General features: G+C 38.7%; 1 protein-coding gene across 1 annotated transcript in view; it reads left to right on the top strand.

The window, feature by feature from the left end:
- The window catches only part of PIGG (phosphatidylinositol glycan anchor biosynthesis class G (EMM blood group)), an 82,627-nt gene that overhangs the window by 32,990 nt on the left and 29,077 nt on the right, over window positions 1–20,560 (top strand). Inside the window, exons 10-12 of the mRNA XM_085041835.1 lie at window positions 3,700–3,891; window positions 8,467–8,776; window positions 18,896–19,059. Of these exons, the coding sequence (XP_084897961.1) occupies window positions 3,700–3,891; window positions 8,467–8,776; window positions 18,896–19,059 (666 nt within the window). The remainder of the gene's footprint in view (window positions 1–3,699; window positions 3,892–8,466; window positions 8,777–18,895; window positions 19,060–20,560) is intronic.

Raw genomic sequence — 20,560 nt, 5'->3', positions numbered from 1 at the left:
TGTAAGCACTTTGGCTCTGTTCAGGGAGCAGGTGAAGGAACAGAACCCTGGCAGCCCTGGCACAGGTTGGCTCAGGCTGCTGTGGAGCTACATCCTGACTTAAACAATTAAGCAATTTTCAGCCTAACAGGAGATGACTATGTATGTCTCCATGCTGACATATACTTTTGTTGCAATATAGGGTTAAAAGAACAGTATTTGAAGTATTACAGTTTTTGGACTTAAATGATGGGATGTAGTTGAGTTCTTGACGCTGTTATGGCTTACTGAACAAGCTTCAGAAAGATTAGTCAATGATGCAGCTGAATCCTGTGGTCTGTAAAGTGTCTGGGAATTCCTGTTTGGCCTGCATGCTTGCATTTTCTTTGGTTGGGGCTTTTCACATGTTTGTTCCTTCTGCTTCACGTGGTAACAGGGTTGTAGAGATGTGTTTCCTTACTGATTTGATCAGGATTGAGATGATGTGTTTTACCTATAGCATGAATTAAAAGTTGGTGGTAAGCTGAGTTGCATAAAGAACTTATTCCTCTTCTCAAAATGCATTGCTAGCCTATAAGGTTGATTGTTATCCTATTTTTAATATTTATTTATTTGCATAGTTATGTCTTAATAGCATGTCTTCTACTAATAAGAATTTAGAACCTGTCTTAGATCATATGTACCCTTGTAAGTTCGAAGTCAAGCAACTCAGTCTTTTTCTAGCCAGCCTTCTATTTTGTCTCTAAAGATAAAATAATGAACAAATGGTTGTCTTTTTTTATTCCCCTGTATTGATCTTTGAGACATCTGTGCTCATGCTCAAACTAGTATTTTGCTTAACTGGACAATGCTTAAGGGGCTCAGCATTTGAGACGAGAGAGACTGTTGTCCAGGTTTTACTGTTTGATGTAAACATCAAAACACAGAAAATCAATATACCTATAGTGGGTTGAATTTGGCTACTATGAATGCAGTCAGCAGTCCTGAAATTAGGAAAATAAAATGTTCTTTGTTATTTGCAGACAGACTGTGAAACCAGAAAAGTACTTTGATGAGAAAAAGAGCAAAAGAAAATCAGACAGTAGATGAAGTGGAAGAAAACATGCAATCAAAATCTGACTGGAAGTCAGGTTTTCTTATTGATTGGTTGGTGTTCAGTTAGCTTTATTTGGCTCTTAATCTTGGTCAGAGCTGATACTTGAAAGGTGTCAGAGCTGCTACATGGCAGTGTCAGCTTGAAGAGAAGTGATAAGATGCATCAGCATGAGAAGATGATAATATTTTCTTAATAATGTACTTAACTATCCCCAAATGCCCTTCCCCTCAAAGCTAGCACACCTTGGGACTTCTGTGTATTTCATTGTAAAATGAAAGAAACAATTAAAAAAGGCCTTATCCACTTAAATTATTAATCATGGACATTTGTAATTCCTTTTGCTCTACCTGTATTTGCACTAATGAGGTGAGGTCTAAGCAGTGGAAGAAAATGCCTTCAGCCTTCGTTGTGCTACCAGAAGTAGGAGTGTAGAGCACAAGCTGTTTCAGTAGGAAGATGGAACCAAAGTGCTCTTTTTTCCCTCACTTCTCACCAGGAAGCTATTGGCTCTTCACTTTCAATTTTGTGGTTTGTACAAAACCCACTACATTGCAGCTGCCATCAGAGCACCTTGTTTGTGCTTGTGTTTCTGAGTAGACTATCAAAATAATTTAGAACTTTGCTAAATGACTGGACTCTGTGTTGAGCAACTGCCATCTCCTTTCAAAGTATGTGCTAATTACATATGCTTTTAGCTGCCTAACTGTAGGAACCTTCAAGGCTGGAAAACCTTGAAAACTGTAGGTGATTTGTGCTGACTTGACTCTGCTTGCTGTAAATCCTTTTCTTGTTTCTTCAGCAAATGCTATGAAACACTGGGGTAGGGTTTTTTTTGACAAAATTGTATGGTTCAAAAAAATTTCAAACTGAGATCACAGAGGAGTGTTACTGGAAAACCTGGGCATGAGATGTATATTAGTCCCTGTGCTAGCAGTCAAGAATGCAAACTCATTGGGTATTGAGCTTTTTAGATAAAGAGATGAAGATGGTGATGAGGATGTGCTGTTATTTATCCCTGATTTGTTTTGCTGTCATAGCATGAGTAGCTAAGGAGAATATGAAGGCTTAAAATTTTCTATAAATGCACATTTGAAAGGTTTAGTGGCTACTAAATTAATTCATTATTTTTGATCATAGAGGAGGTGGTGCTTGTGTTAACAGGTTGCTGCAGGAATCCACTCACTGCTTCTGCTGTCTCCTTATCTAGAGAAAAAATAGTAGTGAGGAGAAACATCAAGACTACATTTACTCTCTCATGGTGTTCTAGATCTTACTCCTCTCACTTTTCTTCACTGGCTTTCAAAGAGCAAGGCATCTCTTGGGAATCTTGTTAAGGTGTACAAGCTACTTGACTGTGTCCTGCATGGAGACCTAATGGGACAATTTTTCTGCCCTACAACTTTTTCTCTGTGACTTTCCAAGCACAACAGCTGGAGCAGCAATTGATCAATCACCTGAAAAAGTGTGTTCTAGGAAATAGGAAAGTAAACCTGTTTGAAGTACAATAATTTTTATTAACTCAGAAAAAATTGGAGTTTCATAAGTGTGATTGGAGTCAATGCAGGTAAAAACCCAAGCACACTGTCAGTTTCCTGAAGTTAGTGATCTTTTATTATGGGATTTTGAGTTGTGGAAAACAGAAGATGGAGCCCTTAGCTCTCACAATCTACATGATGTTCTTAACTGAAGGCAAATCCAATGGAATGAGTGGTTTTACACCATTTGGGATACTGGGAATATTTTCAGTAGACGTGGGTTGGCAATTCTTGGACTACAGCAGGCTTTCTGAAACTACATGTTAGGGGTTGGGTGCAGATCTTTGCCTTACCCCATTACATTTTGCAGTGCTAATTCATACTACTGAAGATTTAAATACATGACACTGGTAGCATGCTCAGTGAAATGCCCTTGGTTCTGGAATGAGTGTTACCTATTTAGGATGCAGAGAAACAAACAAACTGTATCTGTAATCTTCTTTGTCAATGATGAAAATTTTGTGTCTATCTCTTGTATGTATTGACACAGTACAAGGCGCTGTAGTTGCATAAGGGAATCATACTGTGCTAATGAATTTGGGTGTATGTTTTAAACTATGTATGTATATTTCTGGTCATTTCAGATATGTAATGTATTCTATGTCTAAAACTAAACAAATCAAATACATAAGTAGTTCTTTCTAATGACAGAATAGTTCTTAATCCTGTAGTGCAAAAATCTTTTCTGTTGTGCTAGAAAATGTAGTATAAGCAAAACACACCTTTTCAAAATGTATAGATAACAAAACCCTAGTTTAAAAGCAGTAAACCCTTTTCCATTATGCAATATGCAGTTCAGTTTTTATATAATTAGCAGAATAACTAGCATATGGTGGAACACAATAATTACACGTATAAATATGCATGCTTGAATAGAAAACCTTATTAATAAAACTGCTTTTCTAAAAATATTAAAATATTTTACCATACCTCTTGGAAAGTTCATAACAGATACCACTGCAGTGATTAATTTGGTGCTGCATTAATTAAAACAGTTTATTTAATACAGTGCTGTAGCTAAGGCTCTATCAAATGTGTTTAGCACTAATTACTGTTTTAAAAGGGTTTTTTTGCTTGTTTTTTTCCCAGCTCTGAACATAAATCTGAACTCTCCTTCTTGGCTGCAGTCTCTCTACTTCTGATCTTCTTTCTGGTTCAAAGAAGATGCTCCCTGGTTTCAAAAATTGCTATGGCACTCGGGCTCCTGGGAGTCTACAGTTACCGGGCAGCTATTGGAAATGTCGTATTTCCATGGCAACATGGTGGCAAAGATATTTCAAAGTAAGTTAATGAACAGATAAGTAACTGTTTCTATTGAGGTGTTGAACATTTTGGCTATCAGGGGATGAGGTGGATGGGATGTCCTAGGTTGGAATTACATTCTTACAAATAGAACTGTAGTTTGTAGGTGACAAGCACTGCATTTTTGCAATGTCTGCTTAATTTTAGGCCCCGTTAAGTGTCTTCTGACTGTGATAGATCAGAAGCTGGTCAGATAAGAATTAATATGAAAAATATATAAATATAAAAGATATAGTTATACCCTCTATTTTTGCAACAAAGAAAGTCCAAATGCATCTCTTGTTGTTTTAGATGGACTTGCCTCATCTAACAGAGCACATGTGAAGCTCGTCTAGTGGCTTCTTAGTTTCAAAAGTGCTTAGGCAGTAGTTCATAGAGCTGCTTTTCCATACCTTGCTTTTGGAGTGCTCTATATTGTGGGCTTTCAAGATGTAACCATGTCCTTCTTGAGGTCTCACTTGTGCAGCACAGTGCATACTAAGGATTTTTAGTCTGATGCTAAGTTTCTTAAAGAACTAGTCTGAAACTCTAAGGAAGTTATTAACTCACCAATTATTACATTTGGAATGTAGCAAAGTGGCTTTAGTTTTTTTTATACCTGGCTCTGCAGCCTCAAGTTTTGCTAAATGTCAGAACGTTGTGGAAAACTTCTAGAGTCAGTTGGAACATTTGGTGAGAAGTAGGAGATTATGGAAGAGAAGTTGTTGAAACCTTTGTCTTCTGGATGTAATAAACTTTCTCTCGCACTCGTTTTGAATTTTATATTGATACAAATGGCTTCTGTTGGAGCTTCTTAGTCAGGGACCAGAGATTCACAAGATGTGTAGAGATCGAAAAAGCTCTGCAAGGTAAGATTTTAGGACATAAAGAAGATCAGGTTTGCTAACACTGCATATTTTACAAGATACATTTGTTTGTATGTGTATCTGGATATATTTACGTACATTCCTTCTCTTCAAATATTGAAGATAGCTCTAGTGGTATGGTAGTGTTAAGTTAATATTTTGTATTAGTTCTGCTGCAGGAGAAAGCAATGATAATCTTTACTTACTGTGCAGGATTTGGCTCTATGCTTGCAACATGCCTGATTTTTGAGTATGATCTCTAGTTTTGCTTTGTGTTGAGTAAAGACCTTGGAGAATAATACTGTCCTTGCAGCATGGGACAGAACATTAAATACAGTAATTGTGCCACAAATAAAATGTGGTTTTAGATAGAGAACTAAGTGGAGTACTTCAATACCAAAGTCAAACATTTATTTGAAACTTGTTCACTCTACAGTCAGCATATTGATCTCAATTATTACAAGATACAAAGCTTTTTGTATTATTTCTATTATTAAATAAATAGCAAACATAGTGATTTACTTAAATTATGTCAGAGTTTTATATAAACCCCAGGTGAACCTTCCCATGGCACACTGTGGCATATGGGTCCCATCTGAAGAGAGGTTCTGCCTCCCTCCCATATCACAACACCTTTTAGTTTGAGTAAAAAGAAACCAGCAAACAAACCAAAACCAAAACAAACTTGTGTTTATTCCTGGCAGGTCAGAGCATTGTCTCTTTCATAATACCTACGAGTGCACAACACAGGCTGGCTTAGGGCTTTCCATCATGCTCTCTGCAGTGGCTGTGGCTACCATGTGGGCCTCTCAGGAGTAAAGTACGAGGCCTAATAGAGAGACATGGTTTGCCCAAGATCACTGACTCAGCACACATTATCTTCAACAAGGCTCCCAGCAGCACGTCAAAAGACAAGGTAGACACATCTTAGTAAATTTCAGATGATAGGTGACACGTTGACACAGTGATACTGGCTTATCTTTATTAGATGGTTGATGTGATACATCTGGTGAAAGCTTGTTTAAAATGCCACCAAAAAAACCCAGGACTTTCTTTCAAATGTGTCTAGAGGTATCTTTAGTGTATTCATGATCTGGAATAGCTCCAGATCCAGGTGCAATTTCGAGGTAGTTTTGTGTAATATGAGAAAAAGCTGTAGGCAGCCACTGCAAATTTCATGCATAGTGAATTCTTCTCTAAGATGGAGAGTCTTTGCTCTCAAGAGCTCCCTCTCTGTACTCTTCACTGAAAATTTTCTCTGAATTTTAGAACTGCTGGGAGGTGGATGAGGGAGAAGAGGCAATTTAAGAATTTCATGTTTTCTGTGGCTTACTGTAAGAAAACCCCTAAATTAAAACAGGCAAAGAAGTCATTTGGCCTTCTTTTTACCTCAGTGTTATTTAAAAATAAAAAAATAGTCTGTGAAATGAAAAAGCTAAGTATATACTGTACTAAAACAAACAAAATAATAATAGTGCATTTGCTGGGGAATAATTTTTTAGTTAGTTTTCTGTCAGCTGGTTAATTCTGCTTTTTATTTAACTCATTGAATAGGCAAATACCCCAAGCTATTTTCTAAACTTCTAAGTCATGTGAATATATTTGAATATTTTGTGGTAATAATTGCATCAGAATTACCAAAGACACTAAAAAGGGGCACTGAATTTGTGCATTAGCCAGAAAAACAAAAAGTCTCAAAATTTTACTGGCTTTTACCTTCATTTTGTCTTCCCTAAAGAAAAAAATCCAGTAGGCATTACAGGGTTTTTACAAAGGCTTGCTATGTAAGGGAATAAAATAGTAAAGCCCCTTTGCACAGGCTGTTAGGTATAACTTTGCACCATTGAAAGATAAATGACAGAACAGTGCACTGTGTTCAGGTTTAGGAAGGCCCCATCATTGCTGTGTCACAAGTCTGCCTTTTTTTCTTGGTTCTGTACAAGCAAAAAGAAAATTGAATATGTAAATTCTCTTGCTTATTATTTCTCCTCTTGCTTTTTCTTTCTTGTATGCAAAAGATTGGATTCAAACTTTTCAGTAATTTCTTGAGAAGAAAAGTGACCTATGACTGAAAAAAAAAATTAACTTTATTATTTATTTATAAAACTTGTTTTTAGAAATTTTGACTAGCGCTGCTTTTTTGTGGTCAGCTCGTTACACTGGTTACATGAATAGAACTATGCTTTACTATTTTTAGAGTCCTGGTCTAATCCTCCATGTATTACTGAGTCCAGATGACTCAGGAATCCTCACTGCTGAGTGAATTATATTAATTTTGCAGGAGACCATGTTCACTTATTACTCATGTATAGAGTGACTGGTAGTAAGAGATTGATTGGTGGAGCTGCACTCTGCCATCCCTCAGACAAACAGACCTGACATCCAATTCACAAGAAGCAATGGACCCCCTACCCCCTCACCACCAGCCAGGAGGGCACCTTAGGGATCGAGAGGAGTGAAAGTGGGTTTCTGCTTGGGTGGCAGGTGAAACCCCTGCTGACCTCCCTCACCTCCTCAAGTGCCTGTACGCAATAGGTACGAGACCCTGGAATCTGAGAGCCAGCGAAATGAGGAGCAGAGAAATGAGAATGTGGGTGAAGGTCCATCCAGTTTGACAAGGTTGCCTAGGGCAGGGCAGCTTACCCCCACATCACAACCTCCTCAATTAAGAAAAAAAGAAGTGTAGTAGTCATTGGTGACTCCCTTTTGAGAGGAATGATAGGCCAGTTGGATCCAATCCATAAGGAGGTGTATTGCCTGTTTGAGGCCTGGGTAAGGGACACACGAAGAAACTTCCCAGCCTGGTACAGCCCACTGATGATTGTCCACTGCTGGTTTTCCAGCTGGGTAATGACCAAGTCCCAACAACAAGGGTGCAGATTATCAAAAGGAACCGCAGAGCCTTGGGAACAGCTGGTCAAAGGGTCTGGAGCACCAGCTGTGTTCTCTTCTATCCTGCCAGTTTCAGGGATTGATGGGGCAAGAAACTGGAAAACCAGGCAGATGACCACCTGGCTTTGAAACTGGTGTTACCAGTAGAATTCTGAGGGTTTTACTGTGGGTCAGTTTATACGACACCAAACCTGCTGGCAATAAGTGGGGGTCCACCTCTTTCAAAGGAGAAACCTTAGCTCAGGATTTAGCAGGGCTCATTGAGAGAGCTTTAAACTAGGTTTGAAGGCAGATGCGAACATAGCCAGGCTTGATGGAGATAAGGTTATGAAGATATGGTGGGATACCTTGCATGACTGGGATGTTGTCATGAAGGGCCACATGTTGCCCAGGGAAGGCAGACAAAGAAGGTGCATTTCTCTATGTGAGGAAACACTTGCAATGTATCATGCTCTGTCTGGAGTGGATGATGAATCGAGAGGTTATGGGTCAGGATAAAAGGGAAGACTAGGGTGACACTGTTGTGGGTGTTTGCTGCAGGCCACCTGATCAGGAAGAAGTGGATGAGGATTTCTAGAGTCAGCTGGAAGCAAGCCTCAAAGTCACAGATCTGTGATTTTTTTTTTTTTTTTTTTTTTTTTTTTTTTTTGTAGTGGAATTGCTTAGGGATTTGAAAAATGCTAGCCTTGGATTTTGACCTGTTTGGCAGAACTGGTTGGTCTTGACCTCTCTTGAAAGACTCTGAAATAGGTATTAGTAAGTAACTCATTATCCTCATTTATTTATTAATTATTTTTCAATTTTATTTTCTCTTTAGGGGGATTACTGAAGCTCGTTTTGTTTATGTCTTTGTTCTTGGCATAGTCTTCACTGGCACTAAAGATTTACTAAAGTCACAGGTTATTTCTGCAGACTCTAGCATGAAGAGCACAGGATTATGGGAAGTATACAGTGGATTGGTTCTACTAGCAGCTCTTCTATTTCGATCTCACAATTTACCAGTCTTGGTGTTTTGTCTGCTGATTCAGACAATGATGACAAAATATATTTGGACACCTTTGAAATTTGATGCAGCACAGATTACTATCATGCACTACTGGTTTGGCCAAGCTTTCTTCTATTTTCAGGTAAGATGAATATTCTCTCTGCTGCAGGGGTGGGAGAGGGAATAGTTTCTCAAATAAATACTGTCCATTGTAAATAAAATGCTAACTAAATATTACAGTGGAAGAGTTTACTGAGTGCTCAGAAGAGTTTAGTCTCTAAATGTTTTATTAATGTTTTGTTTTGAGAAACAGGGAAAGATGCATGTCTTAGTGTCTTACCCTCAATGTAGATTTCCAAAAGTGTTACAAGGATCAGGGACCTATACCAGGATGATTTTGGTCTGTTAATGGACCTCATAAGTACTTTCTAGGTGATAATCAATTTAAAAATGCCATCTGAGTTGATTAATACCAGTAAAAGGCAGGTGGCTTTTGTCACTGGTTCTTGAGGCTTACAAGCTTTTGGTAGTATCACAATAGGTCTGCATTCTGTTTAAGACTGAATGAAAGTTCTGTGGCATGTAATATTTCTTATGAGTACCAGAACTTACATTCTTTCTCATTATATTAAGTGATATCTTCTTTCCTGAGGAGCCTTTCTAACTTCACTGATACAGTTCTCTGCTTTGCAAATAAGGTTGCAATTCCTCAAACACTTTGCTTTGCATTGATCCTGGAGAGGATCTTTCTACTTTTAGTATTGTTGGGAACTTAGTGTATCAGGCTGTCTAAAGAGAGCATTTTTAAAGTTGGGAATCAGGTTTAAGAGGTGGGGTTTGCAAAGTTTCATTGTGGGACCTGTGTTGACTTTACCTCTGAGGCCTGGCTGGGGATCTTAAAACTCTGGGCAAACTTAGGGTACTTTCTACTCTGTTTCTGATCCTGTAACTGCAGACTGAGGATTGGCTTGATTGAGAGTATATGTCCAGATGGGGAGTTGCTGGTGTGGGTAAGATCATCATGATTCATCCTTCCTACCCAATTTTCCTGTTCAGAGGGCATAACATGTCTTGGGTGAATGGCCTTTGCATGTTTTGAATGGTACTGTTCAGGCAGGCAGCTTTGGTTACAGCCTTCTGAGAGCACCCCTTAGTGCAGTTGGCAAAAGGCTGAAAACTAAACCCTCTCTGTACTGAGGTACCAAACAAAAACAGGTGCCAGAAATTTAGTGGTGGGGAGGCTGGCAAGAAAATCCTATTTATAGAAAAGAGACTAATAAAGAATAGTTTAGATGTTTTCATAAAGCAGCAAATGGTTCATAAATGTTTTCAGTGATGCTGAATTCTTGGTACACTTGGCTGAGAATTTCACAGAACCATGAAATTACAGGAGAGTTGGAGCTGGAAGATGCCTCTGGAGGTCATTCAATCCAACTCGACCCCATGTGACAGCAGGTCAAACAGACCAGGTTGTTTTGAACTGTGTCCATTCCCTACTTATATACCTGAAAGCGTGAAGACTCTGCAGTCTTGGGGCAGTTGATCCCAGGGCTTGACTGCCCTAGCTAATAAAAAAGCTTTTTCTGGTTTTAATCAGAATTCCTTGGATTTCTGTTTCTGCGTGTTGCTTTTCATCCTTTTCCTAGCACTGTCAGGTGACCATGAAAGTCACAGTCTGGCTATGTTTTCTGTACTTCCCCTCATCAGGTATTCATACACATTGTTATGATACCTGCTGAGCTTTCTCCTCTTGAGAGTAAACAGACCCAGAGAGTTGTTTGTGTAACAGGTGCTTTTTTACCATCATCCTCTGTGGTGCTTCAGTGGACTTTTTCCTGTACACCCATGGCTTTTTTCTGACAAGCCCAGAACTGGACCCAGGGACCCAAATGTGGATCTAACCATTTCTTATTAGAGAGAATGAAGCATCTCCCTTAAACAGCTAGTGAGGCTCTCCCTAATGTAGTCTCAGGTGCTGTTGCCCTTTGCACAAAGGACAATGGCTGGCTGACCTCTTCCAAGCTGCTTTCCACATGGTAAGTTCCCAATGTGACCAAAGGCATGGCTTTGTTCCTTCCCAAGTGCTGGATTTGACATATCCCTTTGCTGCATGTCCTGAATTTCTTGTCATTTCATTTCTCCAGCCAGTTGAGGTGCATCTGAGTAGCAGCAGACCCGTCTGCTGTACAGAATACAGTTCTGTATTGTGAGCAGCCTTCCTGAGAGGACTCTCTGTCCCGTTGCCCAGGTCATTGGTAAAGATGTTAAACAGTTATCAGCCCCAGTTTGGCCTGCAGATGGACTTGAAGCTGCTGATTGCAGTCCTGTGAGCTCAACAGTTTCCAGAGCAGTTTCCAGTGCACCTGAGTGTCTGGTCTCCTAGCCTGGACTGCATCCATTTGTTTGCCTGAGGAGATGCTTAAAAGTGCTTGTGAGGTGAGAGTGTGTTACATAAATGTAGCCTGTGCATCTTCAGCCAGTATGGCATGATGGAATAGCAAATACTTCTTGAAGTAATGGTTTTGTTTTGGACATGTAATATAGCAGGTTAAATTTTGTGTCTTTTCTGCTCTGAATGATGCCAAAAACTTGGGACTAACTTTTCTGGTAGAATTTACATTAACTTTGAAGCAGCTGTACACATTTTCCAGAAGTAAGCTATTAGGACTATCTGGAGCTTGATACATCTTTCCATTTCACTGTGCTGTGTCAAAGGGTTTTTTCCTACACCAATGAAAATATATTTATGCCAGACCAATAGAAGGTAACAGGATCTGGCAGTATCTGTTTTGGCTTTCTAGTGGTCTTAAACGGGTGTTAGTAGAAAGATTTTTCTTTCTCATGACTAATGTTTTGCACTTTCAATTACACTTGAGGAGTTTTTCGGTTTTTAAAAGACTGGAAGAAGTGATTTCCATTTTATTTGGCTACAAATTATGTTTTTGGAAATCCTGCAATTTTAGAGCATCTGCTTAGGTCCCGTCCCTCTGCTGGCAATTTTGACATTTCTTCTAGAAGTGTTTCCTTTGGAAATAATAACTTCCAGTATGATACAAATTTCAGCAAACTTCAGGATATTTTAAAAATTAGTTCTGACAAGGGAATTTCTTCCACATATACATGTTGCTGAGTCACGGCATCCAAACCTTGTAAATGAGAGAATCTTCATTGCTTTGTTGTGAGCCAGATTTCTAGATGGATCTTTGTGCATCTCCTGTCCTTGTGGGATCTGGAGAATGATTTGGGTGATAGTTACTTACCAAAACTTCTGTTAGAAGCAGACCAAAGCTTTTTCCCTTGTGTTGTTTCCCATGCTGGTTTATGCAATAGAGCAGACCCAGATAAGAACCTGCCTTTTTGTGTCCCATCACATGTCTGTAAGCTCCAGCTTAGAAAAGATTCTTTCTAATTAGCAATAGCGTAGCAAATATTTTGAGAAATTATTCAGTCTTTTTACCACAGGACCCTTTAAAAATGTATCAATTTCAGACGAGCATGCTAACAGTCTTCTGGAATTTTTTTTTGTGTGTCTGTCCACTTGAAAAATCAAGGTGTGTGCCTATTCACCATGCCCAAGACTGATTAAAATGACAAATTAATTGTAATAGAACAGGAGAGATTTAGTCTATCTCCTCTCGTTATTTCTCTTTTTGTTTTTCTATTTTCAGAACATCTTAGAGATGTTTCAGAAATAGAGAAATCAATTCTGCTAGTGGAAAAAATGCTTTTAAGAGTCAAAACAGATGGAATTTTCTTTCACAACGCCTCCCCCCAATTCCTCAGAGAACAAGTTTTTAGTTCTCTTTTAAAAATGTTGTAAGTACATTTACATTAGATGCCTTTTTAGGACGGAGATTAATAATTTGACCAAAATACCAGACTTTAGATGCTAGCTTGTTCTTTTATTCTCTGATGAAAAGTGTTCTGAAGGTGTGGAAGAAAACGAATCATACAAAGCTAAGAGGGACTTGGGTTTTTTTTTTGCGTTTCACAATTGAAAGTAGTTATCTGATGTGCAAAATACCAGCATAGAAAAGTAGAATGGTCGAGCTGGTAGTTCATAAATTAGAGAAGCTACAAAAGTGCCTCAAAATCTAATTAATGCTATCTCTTCAATTTGTAAATTTTTCTCAGTTTATTCTGAGAATAGCTTTTCCAGTCTGGGGCTGTATTTCCAAGGATGAAAGGAACTTCTTCCAGAAATGATGTGTAATTTCATGCTTTTCTTATGTTGTTTTGGTCAGTATATAGCATTCTGATCTGCATTATCAGGGAAAATTAAAAAGCTCACAACATACTAAACCCTATTCTTCATTAATTGGCTTTTTTCCTAAGATGTTTGAATATCTCCTTTCTTTAGAGTTCCTTCTAGAGTATGAGTGACTTTTTGCAAAGGAAGAACTACTCAATTTGTATGGCTCAAAACCAGAATTGAAATGTTTCTTTGGCGTATTAGTGACCCATAATTAACTGACAGTTACATATTGAAAATTAACTGTCAGTCACTGACCTATAGATGCAAGAATCATACCAGATATACAACATGGGAACTTTCTCCAATATTTACGCCATTTTGTATGCCCAGTTTGGAAAAAAATTCAATCCCCTGCCCTGGGACGCCCTTCTCCCAAACACATGGACATAACCTCTCCCCTTCAGGTGTGTTTCAGTCTCTTCCCATGGAAATGCAGTTTTCCCTGTTTACTCACACCTCCTGTTACAAATGCAGGCACTCAAGCTTTAAGTCTTTATGTATCTCAAGAGTACCATGGACAAGTGACTCAGGTGAAGCTATAGATGATTTTGCATGGTGGTGTACATTTTCCAGCTTTTCCTTAAGTAAGTGATGGAAGTTGGAACTCTGGAAGTACCCATACTGGTTTAGTAACAGATTTTAATTGTTTGAATAAGCTATTTAATCTTTTTTCCTTTACCTTGTGGGAAAACCAGGAAGGTCTTTGCTTGGTGACAGCTTTCAGATCCCCTCCTTGCTTCTGTGCCTTCCAGTGAAGTGACACTGTTCTTACTGAGTAAAGCTCAGGTGTCCCAGGTTTAGAAACTACCTGTCCTGTCCGTGACCATCAGTGCCGAATTCTTACATTTTGACTGACTTAGGACAGGGCTGTGTTTCAGACAGAGCATGTATGATTTGTTCTCAGGTGTTGAATAAACGTTAAAGAAGTACGACTGGGCTGTTTCTGCTGGAGAAGTCCGTCAAATTGTCATCTTCATTATTGACCTCTGTTCAGCTTGTCTTGATAACAGAGAGTCCTTGTTTACTGCCTCAGGGCTGAGCAATATCTATGCTAGAATTCTAGTGGATAGATGTGAAGGAAGCACAACTGTATTAGTAGGCATGATTTAAATGTCTTCGCTGACTTTGTTTCCTTAAGTTTTGTGGTCACTTGAGCTGTCACTATTAAACTGACTGGGTTCAGAGTGGTGCTAGGGTTTTAATTTCCAAACAGGCATAAAGATCTAATATAGCATACAAAAAAAGTAGCAGGCTTACGGTTGAAATACAAAAGTTGAAAACCACTGAAATTTGTTGGTGATGTAGATCACATTGAATACTAAATTTAAACCATGCTAGCTAAATGAGGCAGGAGGAGAGAAATATAAATGAAATATGAGACGGTTCCATCTGGAAATAGTAGAGAGGTTTGGAGAACTACTTTTTGCACATGTCTTGGTGTGATTATGAAGAAAATGAGACTTGCCCATGTTTCTGAGCCTTTATTAAATCTTAGTAGACATTGCAGTACATAATGACAAAAGCAGTAACTGTCTTGCTGAGTGTGGATTGTAAGTGATGGCCTTTTGAATATGATGGTAAAAATAGCCTTGTTCAGGATAGCATATTTAATGAATGAGGCACTGTTCTTTCAAAAAAGTATTGTAGGGTCCTTCAGGACTTTATGGAAGTGTATTAGTGTGCGCAGTAAGCAAGGCTGATAGGAAGAGATACTACTTTTCGTTAATCAGTTGCTATAGCTATGAACATGGGGGAAAAAATGAAGTGCATGGGTGTGGAAGCTAATTTTTTAGTTTTGAATGTAAGTAGGAAAAACCCCACAAATTAGGGGAGGGTTGAAAACAAATGCCTTGATCTTACACTTGGGTTTTGCATTCTACACTTCATCTCTGCCAGATCCCTGAGTGCATCTCCTGTCTTGGGAGTTTAGTTAGCAGATTTCAAGGTCATCCCCTTCATTGAGAGAGGAGCTGATGGGAGAAAAGCAGAGGGAGTGGCCTGGCCCTACTTTCCATTTTGGTTCTGCTTTAATCTGATGCTTTACTGCCTGTATTGTGTCTCAGCTGTGTAAGCAGGTATGTGTATGCCTGTCTTTTACTTTCTTGATCCTGCACTGGATCTGGTGGCTGGGCTTTCTGGACTAATCTTGGACCTGCCTTGTCACTACAGGCTTGCAATGCCTGGACTGCGTCTAGCCCTGATCACTGTCTCTGGATCCAGGCCTGACCTGGATATGGCACTGAAGAGTCCTGACTTACAGTTCACATTTGCCTTGCTCTCACACTCATTTCCCAGCTTACCTTCCCTTGCAGAGCCGGCTGTCCCTTTCTGCTCTCTGACAATTTGAATATAAAAGGCAAATTTGTTCAAACGGTGTAACTTAAATGGGAAGACTATGCATGATGTAATTTTTCTAGCTAAAATGCTAGAAAAATTTTTGTGAACAATAAGTGGAGGAAGAGGTTGCTGACACAGGATGTGCAGTCTTCATGCTCGGAGGTTTCTAGAGAGACTGTCTGGATAAAGTGCTGTGTAATTACTGTGGAGCTGGCTAAACCCAATTTGTTTTCTATTTCCAATTTGTTTTTAGTCTTGTTTTAGTAATTAAGCTCTTTGCTTTATTTATCACGTTGTGTAAACTGATGAAGAGAAGCAAAGTTCAAAATACTCCAGTATTGTCAAAAATAGATTAAATTAATACATGTAGTCAGAATGCTACTTATTTGTTAGGATAGTATTGCAAGCTTGAGAATCTCTTGATGAATTTTTCAATGAGCTTGAATTATTGATTGTTTTCTGCTAAGCCCTGAGTTGTCCATGTCTCATAACTCAGCAGTCATTTCCCAAAAGTATGTTGTATCTTTATAATTACTGTTAGTCCTTAAAATGCAGTGAGAATAGAAATAAATAACTTGGTTGTTTCTCTTTAATAAAGCAGCTCCTAAAAATTTCATTTTGCAGTAAATATTGCTAAAAATATTTTCTTTACCTTGGATGAAAGCTCATAAATGAACAAAAATTCCATGTATTTATTTATTAGTCTTGTGGGGGTTTGAGGCTGTGCTTAAAGCAGTATATCTGTGGAATGGGAGAAACAAAATACAGTTCCAGTTTCTGGTGGGTTTTGTCACTGGAGGAAACCAGAGTGGGTTTGTACATTTTTAGAATAATTTATATCTAATTAATCTTGCCTTTAGGTAAAGAGATGGACTGAGTGACATCTTAAAGTGACTTTAGCTTTTTCTTATGATTTCAAAACATTGTAGGATAATTTACATTGGAAAGGACTTCAGAAGGCCCACAATTCAGTCCCATTTTCAGAACAGCATCACCTGTGAGGTGGAACCAAATGGCTCAGGGTCTTGAAATCTCCAAGGTCTCTCTGGAGACAGCAGAACCTTTCTGGCCAGCCTTTTCTGAAATAATAGAGTGATATGTTAAAATAAGAGAAGGCACTCTGAATTGTCAGTTATTTATGTATTGTGTGGAACATTAGAATTTATAAGCTATGGGAATTTAGTGTAAATACATGAATTTGTCTTGGAGAAAGATACCTAATGTGAAGAAAAAATGCGTCTTACTGCACAACAGGGTCTTCCAGTAGTATCGGTGGCAGTAGTATCCATGAGGCTCAGCAGATTCATGGTAAGAGTAGGATGTTTGGACACTTCACAGTGTGATTGGAGTTGTAAGTGTGTGGATTCAAATGTGCACATCCTTGTTCTACAGCTACATCACTTTAAACAAAGTGAAAGACAGATGGAGTGAACCCTGTGGGAAGGGAACTCGGGAGTGGGGGAGAAGGGGGAAAGCACTGTTCTTTGCCTCCAGATTCCTTACTTTGCCCTGACTACCTTCCAGAGGGGAGGACATATTTTTGCCCTGTTCTGCAGGATGAGTGACATGCACTGCAGTGCTGTATTTGTTCTCCTTCTCACATGCAGTGGGATGGGGAGTTGCCTCAAGGTACCAAAGATCAACTATGTGCATGTGCACATGGAGTAAACAGTTTAAAGAGACCTTTCAGCTCTTCATGACATGCGTAGGATCTCCTGATGTCTCAGCTTTTCTACTCTGCATGCATCATGCAGAAGAGAAGGAAGCGAATGAAAAATAAATAGATATGGTGGGCAAAAGACCTGCTGCTGTGGACAAGGACTGGAGGAAAAGAGAGTAGGTTCCTTTCCTGCCTGTCCATGTCAAACTCTTGCTTGTTGAGATCAGCACCCTGCCCTGCACTCAAAGTACTACACTTACCTTTCAGCTCTTGCCATGGCCTCCATTGGTACCCATTAAACCTGAGGAGTAGCCTTATTTTTCAGCTTTCTTTTGCAGTCTCATATTACAGGTTCTAGGGTACAGATATGCTTTTATTTAGCTGCTTATCATTAGTTGTGCTTTGCTTTGCTCCTGGCATTGCTCAACATTATACCAAATGCGTAACAATAATTGATTACACCCATGCAGTTATTTACTACAGTGGTATATGATGAAAGTCAAGATGAGGAAGGCTAACAGTCATAAGTCAAGATTTTTCTAGTGTATGATATCTTGGTAAAATCCATACCATACTACCCTCATAGAGCTTCAGACTCCCCTTGCATGCTGGGGACATCTTCATGGTGGGATTCATGGGGACAGCGACTACTTACAATGAGCTCTGAATGGTTCTGTCAAAACAGATGGCTTCTTTCTCTTAGGTTTTAGAGCTGTTTCAGGAACAGGTTTTTTTGCTGTCACTGGTGCCTAGTTAGTTATGTGCCTGATAAAGCTACCAATCTTCTATGCTTCCCTGTGTGCTCTGCACTTTGTGACAGAAGTGTGTATTTGATGATAGCACTTCCTTGCTGGGGTAACCTGCAGTTCAAGAGGACTGCAGTCACTAAGGTAAGCCGAGGTCAGGTTTGAGGGAAATGGGGAGCCACCACTCCTCATATGCTCTGCTGGCATTGAGTCTAAGGCTATTTGTGGTGACAGCCCTCACATGAGTGTTGTTCTGGGATTTGGTAGGTGGAAAATAAGGTTTGATGGCTGTTAGAATATCAGTGCTGTAGAAACTGAACAGTTTCTCAAGAGACAATAAGGATATCTGATAGCTTTCTCACTAGTCTGAGGAAACCTGTGACCTGTTAATTTAAGAAATATTCTGGCTTAATCATAGGGTGTATTTGCTACTTTGGGTGTTTGGATAAAGTTAAATACTTTGGGATTTTCAGTGGAAAACAGTTCCTTCATTTTTACATTGTTCCTTGTTATTTTGTGGTCTTAGTGACTGGAAAAGAAAACTAGGTAAAACATACCAGGCTTTGACAGCTCTTGATACTTTAATTGCTGTATGCTCCTTCTGTTTTTCTCTTGCTAGGTTTCAATGACTTTTATTGATGACTCAGGCTATCTAGGCTGACTTCTATTCTATTTCAATGCAATCTTCTATGGTATAGAGACTTGAGAAGGAGAAACCTCTCTAAATTTGTCTGTCTTAATCTGTTTACATGCAGGAACTTGTGCCGTGAGGCAGGCAGTTGGGCAATATAGTGTTCCATTACAGATCTAAATTAGAGTCCTGTTTTCTCTAAGGGCAAGAAATATTTATTTCCTAGTGTAATTTTAGGCAGCAGACCTAAAATCTAGTGTTTGAACCATGTGTGATGGAAAATACATCTTTTTCTTTAATGAAGTGACATAAATAAATCAGCAAGTGTAGCTGTTTATTTTAAATCCTTTTTTTAAATGTAATGTATTAAACCATAGGCATGTTAATTTGCAGAGAAAATAACACAAGCAAAATAGCATGCTGTTTATGCCTTTGTTAATCTGTAAATCCTTATTAAAAGCACTTGTTTGGTAAGCTGTTTTATTGAAATTCAGATGTAAAGAATATGGCTGTACTGTAAAGCAGTTTAAAGAGTAAATCCTAAATGGGTGCAATAATTAGTATTATTTTAATATGTTCTAAATGTATCTTTGGAGGCATTTCGGTATTTATTATTTTATCCCAATTTTCAGGGAAATTCAAATGGCATTGCTACTGTGGATGTTTCAGCAGGTTTTGTGGGACTAGACAGCTATGTGGAGATACCAGCTATCTTCCTTACAGCATTTGCAACATATGCGGGACCTCTCCTTTGGGCCATCCATCTGCTGTGCTACTTGAGTTCTGAAGTTAGCAGGTAATCATGTGTGAACTAAAGTAAGGCTCCTCTGTGTGCTGCAGCTATAAATACCATCCATAAAGTGTATACCTTTTCAAAGAAATTTTTGTTCACATAATCTTTTTCCCTGGAAGTTTTGTATTAAAAAAATGCATGGTCTTTTTTTGGTGTGTGTTTGTATCACCTACCTCTTGTGGCTTTGTTTTATCTGCAGAAATTTTGCTATGGGAATATACATATATGTTTTGCTAATTTTGTTTCTTAATGAGTTCTCAGTTTGCTGTGCTAAATTATTTAAAATTTTATTATGTTTTTTATGACAGCATTTTCTGCCTAAGTCAGAGACCTGAGAAGGATATTTTGAAGTAATAGAATTCAAACTTAACTAACATTATGTTCTTTGAATGTCCTTCTTTGACATAGTGACATGCAAGGTTTTATGAACAAAACATACTAGTATTACTGTATGTTACTGGTTGTTGCAGTCATTTGTAGCAAAAATATTTGTATTTCTGGGTATCTTGTGTGGTGGATGAGTTAGACTAAAATGAATTAATGCATTGGAATTTTAAGCAGACAGTTGTAAAATGCTAATGTAATTTAAGAGCACGCATATGAAATCTAATTGGACTATCTAAAACTGCTCATAACTCATCATTCAGGGTATTCAAACTGAGCAATACAATATGTTAAAACAGAGGAGCTGTGAATTGGCTATCGTACTGTATCGATGCACAAATGCAAAAAACTTGATGTATTTTCACAGAATTAACATTTGACAATGACTGAGACTTACCATCCCAGAATCTTTCCTCTGTTATCTGTGGAATTTAAATCTACTTTTTTTTTAGTGATGAATAAAATATTGCTGTAGGCTTGGCAGGTGGGATTTAGGTTTAGTTTATCTCAACCTTTTGCTTTACTCATTGTCATTCTCTGTAAACTTCTGACTCCCTTTTATCTACACAGTGTCATCTGGTCTCACCCTGTCAGTGAATTTTGTTTTCTGGCTTCTTTCTTCTCCTTTTGCTTGTTTGTTTTGGGCTACGCCTACACTGTGTACTTGTGTTGGCTCGCTTGTGTTCATTAAAGGTGTAAGGAGATGGGATCACCAGCTGACCATGCTGCACAGACCAGTGGGGCTTTTTGAGCTAGGGACCTGTTCTAACAGACTAAATTCTTGCACAGTCACTTCTTCTGTATTGACAGGCTCCTTTAGCAGGTATTCACAGTGATTAACCTTTATTCATTGATTTGCCTGTCTGCTACATGGGGTTTTAAAGATGTCTAGCACTCACTGCTTAGTTACTGTGGATTTATGCAGCCCTGTGCTGGGCCATTGTATTGCCCTAGTCATGCACTCCTTAGTGGAAATTGAGACTCACTGTAGAACCTTTCCTCTTAGTCTGAAGCCAGCTACCTTGAAGCCATATTTAGTCTTAAACAGATTGATATGGTGTAAGTACTGTTGTTTGAGTGTAATAGTCCTAAAATCCAGACTTTTGTCTGTTCATTCGAG

Source organism: Lichenostomus cassidix, chromosome Z (assembly GCF_008360975.1).
Source record: "Lichenostomus cassidix isolate B80296 chromosome Z, HeHo_3.0, whole genome shotgun sequence".
NCBI lineage: Eukaryota > Metazoa > Chordata > Aves > Passeriformes > Meliphagidae > Lichenostomus > Lichenostomus cassidix.
The sequence above is the reverse complement of the archived record's forward strand: the minus strand, read 5'-3'. Positions and strand labels throughout refer to the sequence as shown.